The 8,797-nt window shown below is 40.6% G+C and overlaps 1 protein-coding gene across 1 annotated transcript; it reads right to left on the minus strand.

Moving 5' to 3' along the window:
* Positions 1-3,763: 3,763 nt before the first annotated feature.
* On the minus strand, positions 3,764-6,729 carry si:zfos-741a10.3. Its single transcript, XM_021560915.2, has 4 exons — positions 6,457-6,729; positions 4,772-5,098; positions 4,500-4,610; positions 3,764-4,133 (listed from the first exon to the last, which is right to left on the minus strand). The coding sequence occupies exons 1-4, from the start codon at positions 6,503-6,505 to the stop codon at positions 3,940-3,942; spliced, it is 681 nt and encodes a 226-aa protein (XP_021416590.2). The 5' UTR covers positions 6,506-6,729; the 3' UTR covers positions 3,764-3,939.
* Between the last annotated feature and the right edge of the window lie 2,068 nt (positions 6,730-8,797).

Here is an 8,797-nt window from a genome sequence, read left to right on the forward strand (position 1 = left end):
GGACCCCGTAGCAAGGCATGGAAAAAAGTGGATTTTCAGCACCAATTAGGGTCTTGCTCGGGCACCAAATGACCTATCGAGCCGGAACTTGGGATTCGGGGTCGCCTCAGGTAGGCCTACACATAACATCAGAACTGGACCCGCAGCTAGAATGTAACTACGTGTTTTACGTTTTTATTATGGTTTGAACAGAAGGCGTTGTGAATTTTGGGCCAGCTCTGAAGTATGTGATAGTTGGCTACTAAGCGAGTTGGAAAAAGTGGGTTTGGTGTCAGTTTGTATCAGTTTGGTGTCAGAATGATATCTAATTGACTGATGGACGGTGACTTGCTGGTGACTCTTGTCCATTTGCAATATGTTTAAACAGTGAGGTACCATCACGAAGTGACATTCTGAAATCAACCCTAACGAGTGATGGAGAGCAACTAGAATCACTGCCCGGCCATCCCGAGTTCATCGGGCCAGTCAATTTTGCATTCCTGCAGGATTTTTGAGCATGCCAAATTCGTGATGGTAAATGCCCATTGAAACATATTGCAAATGCACATGCACTTGCAATATGATTCAACAGTGAAAAAACATCACCAAATGGACATGATGAAGTCAACAAAACGAGCGATGGAAAGGAACAACTATAACTGCCCGGCCATCCTGTGTTCATCAGGCCAGTCAATTTTGCATTTTGAGCATGTCAAATTCGTGAGGGTACATGGCAAATGGATATAACATCCTGATTTGGCATTTTCAAATCTTTCATATTGCATTTGGACATTTCTTATGGCATTTGGCCAACAAAAAGTGACTTTTGACTTTGACTTTTGACTTCCTATGAAATCATATTACAAATGGACAAAACATAGGCCTTATGTACAAGTAAAAAAAAAACGATGACTAAAGTATGTTGATACAGTTCTTATACATGTGTAATTGACACAAAATTCGAAAGAATTTCAAAAAACGGTCCAGAAAGCACTTTTTTAAGGGTGTGTGAAGTTTTTTCTAAATGTTTGCTATTTTTGACTTTTGACTTCCTATGAAATCATATTGCAAATGGACAAAACATACACAAGTAAAAACAGGTTTTTTTTATTATGATAATAAAATTGGACAAAAGTATATTCATACAGTACTTACACATGTGTAATTGACAAAACAAAATCAAAAGAATTTCGAAAAACGGTCCAGAGAGCACTTTTTAAGGGGGTGCTAGGTTTTTTTTTTTTTTTCACTTTTTCAAAATTTTACTTTTGAATGTTGACTTGTGTTGCATTTTCAATATGAAAAACCACGGTGGAGCATACCTGGCATTTGCCATATGGCATTTGCAATCAACTTTGAACAAAACAACGCCGTATTGAGAGGGATTGGACAATGTGTATATGGTTTGTCCAGTGCCAATGACTTCCCATTCATTTTTGTCCATTTCAGGAGGGTGTTCCCTTACTCCCAGGAGACTCTGGACCTGCTGGTATCCCATGTTTTGTGGCTGCATGGCATCCCTAGTGACATTGTTTCTGACAGAGGACCCCCAGCTCTGGGTATTAATATTAGCCTTTCGTCTGGATATCACCCCCAGACCAACAACCAGACCGAGCGGGCCAACCAGGAGTTGGAAACTGCAATACGCTCTGTGACTTCGGCTAACCCTTCCTCTTGGAGTGCCCAGCTACCCTGGGTAGAATATGCTCACAACACCCTCATCAACGCCTCATCAGGTATGTCTCCCTTTGAGTGTGCTCTGGGTTACGAACCTCCCTTGTTCCCTGCCCAAGAGGTTGAAGTAGCGGTGCCCTCAGTACAGGACCACATGCGCTGTTGTCGTCGCACCTGGAGGAGGGCCCGGGCTGCTCTTCGTGCTTCAGCCCCAGTCTACACTCCAGGCCAAAAGGTATGGCTTTCATCTAAGGACTTGCCCCTGAAAGTGGTTTCCCAAAAAACTAGCTCCCCGATTCGTTGGCCCCTTCGAGATTGATCGTGTCATAAACCCCTCTGCTGTTCATCTGAGATTTTTAAAGGGTTAGCTAATTACTGTACCTTCAATAGACAGTTGTAGTATTCTGGTCCCTAATGTTTCCCCATCTGAATTAAATGTTTCTAGTCTATATTCAGCAGAATAACTGCTTTCTGTGTTATCTATCTTACATGTCCCGTTGTTGATAAAGAAGTGTGCTCTGGTTTCAATGGATTTTTTTTCGTAATTTTTTTCTTCTAATTTGGAGTATATTTTTAGCAGCATCATTGGATTTGGTTTTTAATGATATGTCAGGGACTCCACTGACAACGGTCATCAGCTGGAGAGAGTCAGTTCCTCCCAGAGTTCCATAACACTGAGCTCCATCCAGTGTAGCATCACAGGGGGTCTCCATGCCTGAAAATCAACAGAGGATAGACACTGTAGTGACTGACTATCACTGTCCTAGTTTTAAGGTTTAATTTTATGGATGAGAATACAAGCAACGGTGTAACCAAACCGATGACATCAAGGTATTAAAAAACATAACAGCACCTCAGTCAGTTATAATTATCACAGGACAATGAATAACGAGACAACTGTCTTTTGCAGTGTTTTGAATATTGTCTCTGTATCTGTCATTAGTCATTATGAGAGGGATTAATTTGACAAAAGTGACTCTGAGTAGCCTGTAGTATACCACAAACAACTTTGATCAAGTGGTTCACTTTCTGCATGATACAAACAAGGCACTTTACATCATGTGTAAAACAAGGAAATCAACACATAAAGAAACGTCTTATCATGAGATACTCCTGCTAACATCACCAACAGTCCAAACAAAGCCTTCATGTCTCTTCACAACACAGGGCAAGTTAACAAATGAAGCAATACTGTACTGTACCAAAATCCTAACTATTTCATTCTGAGCTGATTTTCTAAGTTCTAACTCAGAGGAAAGAGGAACTTAAATTCATGTCTCTTGATGTGTTATATCAGATAAGTTGTAAAAAAGTGATGTGAGAATACACTCTAAGAAAAATAATTTATATCTAGAACTTACAGTAAGTGTTCTTCGGCTGTCCCCTTTCCACGGAGGGTTCTACATGGAATTCACCTCTAAGAGTGTACTTTTGAGTGTAAAGAAATATTCGGCCTGAGAAAATGACACCTCGTTTGTTTTGTCAGGGCAGAGGTCAGCTCTAACATACTGAACAAGCTGTTCATCACTGACATTAACACAGTACCTTCTTCTTCACAATTAGTCGGCTATATCAGTCCATTTAAGATTGTGACATTACAAAAAAATAAATGAATGCGAAAGAAAGAAAGAAAGAAAGAAAGAAAGAAATAAAGAAAGAAAGAAAGAAAGAAATTGGATTTAAGAGGAGGAGAGGTGAGAGAAATAAAAAGTGAAACAGAGAGGACCAAATTTATAATGTTTCCCAAATGGTTGTTTGTGACTCATCGATGGCATCGACCGGTTGTAACTGATTCCTTTTGGGTTGCAGTTGGACAGAATAACAATAAATCATTATGGACTACATTTATATAGCAATTCCTGGGAGCTCAAACAGTGACGAATTGGGTTTGTTTATTAGAAGCAAATTAAGAAAATAACCAAAAAAAGGAACCATTCTTCCATGAAGGACACACTAGTGGGCCATCCTTTCAATCACAAACTTCTGCAGTGAATGACAACTTTTACTACTGCACAATAACCTTGTTGAGAGTTTGTAAAAAAAAATAATAATAATTATACGTCAATAAATAAAACATTAAATCAGTAACAGAGAGACTATGACAAATGTAGACAGTCCATTTGTTGGGATATTTATTTAGGTAAATAATGTACAAAACCCTCAGCATTGAATGCATTGAAATATAAACAGTAATATGGGAAAGTTAATCCAATTCGTTACAGTAACAAATGGAGAAACAAGGCTTCAGTACCACTTCTAAAGACCAACCCTTCAAACATGCAGCACTCATTGGCCAAGCTGTATTCCAGCATACAAAGTCTCCTCCTGCCCCTCAGGTCTGTCTCTCTCCGTGTTTGGTCTGGCACCCTCCAGCACTACAATCTGTCCATACACCACCTCCTCTGGAACCTCTCTCTGTTTCTCCCTCTTCTTTAGAATCGTGATGTCATCACACTCCAGTTCTGGACTCTCAACAGCATCTGTGTGTGTGTGTGTGTGGGTGTGGGGGGGGGGGTATTGCACAGATCATTTGTTGACATTTAACATTTGAGGTATGGACGCAACCCACATATGCTCTAATGTTGATTTGCAGATTTAGAAATAGCATCCATTCACCTCCTTCACATGCACTTGACCGATCTGTAGATCTGGAAATAGGCCTATCGAAATGTATCTAGGCCTACACTAATTCAATGTAGGGACAACAACCTAAAGAAATTCTAAATTGAGCCACAACACTGAAACAACAGTCACATGAGCTGACTGAGTGTTGTAATCAGTGCTGTGGATGTTTATCTTTGACGTTTGTTAGATGTGTTAGATTGTTAGGCTGTCACATTACTGACCTGATGCCTGTGGAGGGTTCCTCCTCTTGCGAATACAGTAAGCTCCCACCACCACTGCAAGGACCAGGACCACAGCTACTAGTGACCCTATGGCAGTGCCATAAGATCCTCCTGCATGATATGGTGAGGAGAAATAGTGGTGGTGGGTGAGGGGGTTTGACACAGTCCAACACAAATCATGCATGACAACGTTCAAGCGTTCAAGATAAATTGCCTTTGGCTTCTATGGAATATTCTTATTTGGCAAATAGATGTGTTTTTTAGCTCCTCACCTCCAATTATCAGTTGTACTCCTCTCGTGTCCAAGTAAAGTCCATCTGAGTTGAAGATTTCTAAAGAATATTTAGCAGAATCACTCCTCTCTGTGTTATTTATTTTTAGTGTTCCATTATTGATGAAGAACTCTGATCTGGCTTTAATGAGTTCATGGATTATTTTGTTTTGTTTTATTTTGAATATCACTGTTCTCGAACCAGTGGGGTCTTTTTTGAATGTGAGTTCGGATCCTGTGGCATCATTCATCAGCTGGAGATAGACAGTTCCTCCCAGAGCTCCGTAACACGACATATTCTGTGTAGCATTACAGAAGGTCACCATGCCTGAGGATAGAAAAAAATAGCTGTTTTATGGATAGTGATGATAAGTGTAAATCCTTTGCTACAACTTTATCAATACCATTTATCCAACTGGTGGGTCTAATCCTGAATGCTGATTGTTTAAAACCGCATCCCAGCAGGTGCCTATTACACAAGTTACCACTGGCTAAATCTATTACGTTAAAATGCCCATTTCACTCTGTTCCATCTGACTGTGCAATCAACTGTCTCATCAATGTTTTTAATTAAAATATGTCATCAATATTTGAATATGTTGGCAACCCATTGTATAAATGTGATAATTCCTGTGAAGCCGGTGTTTGGAGGATATGTTGGCACGGTATGCCGGCTCTCGACTTTGTCTCGAGACTAACACCCGTGCCAATATATCCTCCAAACACCTTCTTCTCGGGAATTATCACTTAATTCACTTTGTGACATATTGATAGCCCGAACTGATCTTTTGACCAGTAAATCATTTTCTTGTGCTTGTCTTTTAAAATAATTCACCTTCAATTTATACTGAACAAAAATACGAACTCACCATGCAACCATTTCAAAGATTTTACTGAGTTAAAGTTCATAGAAGGAAACCAGCCAATCAGCATAAAATCCCCACAAAAAGGGATTTTATTACAAACAGAAACTCCTGAGCTCCATCCTCACCCTACTCAGACAATCCCACAGGTAAAGAAGCCGGATGTGGATGTCCTGGGCGGGCATGGTTACGCGTGGTCTGCGGTTGTGAGGGCGGTTGGATTAACTGCTAAATTCTCTAAAACGACGTTGGTAGAGAAATTAAAAAGCTTGAGTGGACATTCTTTCAGTCAGCTTGCCAATTGCATGCTCCCTCAAAACTTGAAACATCTGTGGCATTGTGTTGTGTGACAAAAGTGTAATTTTATGGTCCCCAGCACAAGGTGCACCTGTGTAATGATCATGCTGTTGAATCAGCTTCTTGATATGTCACACCTGTCAGATGGATGGATTATCTTGGCAAAGGAGAAATGCTCCCTAACAGCAATGTAAACTAATTTGTGCACAAATGTTGAGAAATAAGCTTTTTGTGCATATGGAACATTTCTGGGATCTTTTATTTCAGCTCATGAAAAATGGGACCAACACTTTACGTGTTAGGTCTATATTTTTGTTCAGTATAAATTGCAATGCTCTATGATCCTACATAAGTGCCATTGATTTGAGACTGTTACTTTTCTCTTCATAATAGAGTGTTGCATGCTGCTGTAATTATTCAGTTACAACACCATTTATAACACTGGGTTGTTGTTGTTGTTTTAATTTGCATGACCTCCATAGACAAACAGATATATATCTCAGTATAGAAAAAAACGGTATCTTACCATAAGAGGATTCTGCTGACATAATCAGAAGTCCAAACATCATAAACATGTTCCTTTATAATAGGCATCTACTGATGTGGCAACTATAGATTCCCTTATTGAAGTCCCAAACTTGGATTACAAACAACAAACTACCGTCCACGTTATAAATCAGAATGTCACTAGGCTATTTGAGTAAAACATGTAAATGATTGTTTCATTTCAGCGATGGGGAAGGAAATGTTTGAACACAACCATGATCTCACTTCTTCATTTCACAGACCGATGCATAAACATTTCAGTATATAGGATAAGGCATTCCATAAGATACATTTATTTCTACCTTTATTTAACTAGGCATGTCGGTTAAGAACAAATTCTTATTTTCAATGATGGGCTAGGAACAGTGGGTTAACTGCCTTGTTCAGTGGCAGAACAACAGCTTTTTACCTTGTCAGCTGCAGGGATTCGATGTTGCAACCTTTCAGTTACTATTCCAACGCTCTAACAGCTAGGCTACCTGCCACCCCGTATATACTTAAGCGAACAAGAGATCTTGAGACTAGATTTATATAAGGGCTATAAGATTTAATGTGATCCAAAATAAATTATCACACCAGATTTACACTGTGAGAACTTTGTTTCAGTCTTATACTGTGGGTTATTTAGAGAAACACTATGCCCTTTTATTAGCTGTGTCTGTTACGGTGTTTCTCTGACACAAACTCAAGTCAGTTGTCAAGTGCAAGTTGAAATAATGGTTGAGAAACACTGTTACACCACACAGGTCATGTGTTCACTGTGAGCCCTCTCACGGTTCCCGCATGTAGGGAGTGAAGGTTTTCCATAGAAAATCAAAGTGAGAGTGTATTAAAATAAACCTTTTGTTTGTGAAATGTTATGAAGAGTTTCATTCCAAAACGCTATACAGTGGGGAGAACAAGTATTTGATACACCGCCGATTTAGCAGGTTTACCTACTTACAAAGCATGTAGAGGTCAGTAATTTTTATCATAGGTACACTTCAACTGTGAGAGACGGAATCTAAAACAAAATACAGAAAATCACACTGTATGATTTTTAAGCAATTAATTTGCATTTTATTGCATGACATAAGTATTTGATACATCAGAAAAGCAGAACTTAATATTTGGTACAGAAACCTTTGTTTGCAATTACAGAGATCATACGTCTCCTGTAGTTCTTGACCAGGTTTGCACACACTGCAGCGGGGATTTTGGCCCACTCCTCCATACAGACCTTCTCCAGATCCTTCAGGTTTTGGGGCTGTCGCTGGGCAATACGGACTTTCAGCTCCCTCCAAAGATGTTCTATTGGGTTCAGGACTGGCTAGGCCAGGATCTTGAGATGCTTCTTACGGAGCCACTCCTTAGTTGCCCTGGCTGTGTGTTTCGGGTCGTTGTCATGCTGGAAGACCCAGCCACGACCCATCTTTAATGCTCTTATTGAGGGAAGGAGGTTGTTGGCCAAGATCTCGCGATACATGGCCCCATCCATCCTCCCCTCAATACGGTGCAGTCATCCTGTCCCCTTTGCAGAAAAGCATCCCAAAGAATGTTGTTTCCACCTCCAAGCTTTACGGTTGTGATGGTGTTCTTGGGGTCGTACTCGTCCTTCTTCTTCCTCCTAACACCGCGAGTGGAATTTAGACCAAAAAGCCCTATTTTTGTCTCATCAGACCACATGACCTTCTCCCATTCCTCCTCTGGATCATCCAGATGGTCATTGGCAAACTTCAGATGGGCCTGGACATGCGCTGGCTTGAGCAGGGGGACCTTGCGTGCGCTGCAGGATTTTAATCTATGACGGCGTAGTGTGTTACTAATGGTTTTCTTTGAGACTGTGGTCCCAGCTCTCTTCAGGTCATTGACCAGGTCCTGCCGTGTAGTTCTGGGCTGATCCCTCACCTTCCCCATGATCATTGATGCCCCACGAGGTGAGATCTTGCATGGAGCCCCAGACCGAGGGTGATTGACCGTCATTTTGAACTTCTTCCATTTTCTAATAATTGCACCAACAGTTGTTGCCTTCTCACCAAGCTGCTTGCCTATTGTCCAGTAGCCCATCTCAGCCTGGTGCAGGTCTACATGTTTACCCCTGATTTCCTTACACAGCTCTCTGGTCTTGGCCATTGTGGAGAGGTTGGAGTCTGTTTGATTGAGTGTGTGGACAGGTGTCTTTTATACAGGTAACAAGTTCAAACTGGTGCAGTTAATACAGGTCATGAGTGGAGAACAGGAGGGTTTCTTAAAGAAAAATGAACAGGTCTGTGAGAGCCAGAATTCTTATTGGTTGGTAGGTGATCAAATACTTATGTCATGCAATAAAATGCTAATTAATT

This window comes from Oncorhynchus mykiss, chromosome 14 (assembly GCF_013265735.2).
Source record: "Oncorhynchus mykiss isolate Arlee chromosome 14, USDA_OmykA_1.1, whole genome shotgun sequence".
Classification (NCBI taxonomy): domain Eukaryota; kingdom Metazoa; phylum Chordata; class Actinopteri; order Salmoniformes; family Salmonidae; genus Oncorhynchus; species Oncorhynchus mykiss.

What these genes read in the sequence shown, in the direction of transcription:
- si:zfos-741a10.3 (XM_021560915.2), bottom strand. Translation starts at nt 6,505, where the DNA reads ATGTTTATGATGTTTGGACTTCTGATTATGTCAGCAGAATCCTCTTAT. An exon ending in AGTACAACTGATAATTGGAG is followed by an intron (nt 4,611 to 4,771) that starts GTGAGGAGCTAA and finishes CATATCATGCAG; the next exon opens with GAGGATCTTATGGCACTGCC. An exon ending in GAACCCTCCACAGGCATCAG is followed by an intron (nt 4,134 to 4,499) that starts GTCAGTAATGTG and finishes ACACACACACAG; the next exon opens with ATGCTGTTGAGAGTCCAGAA.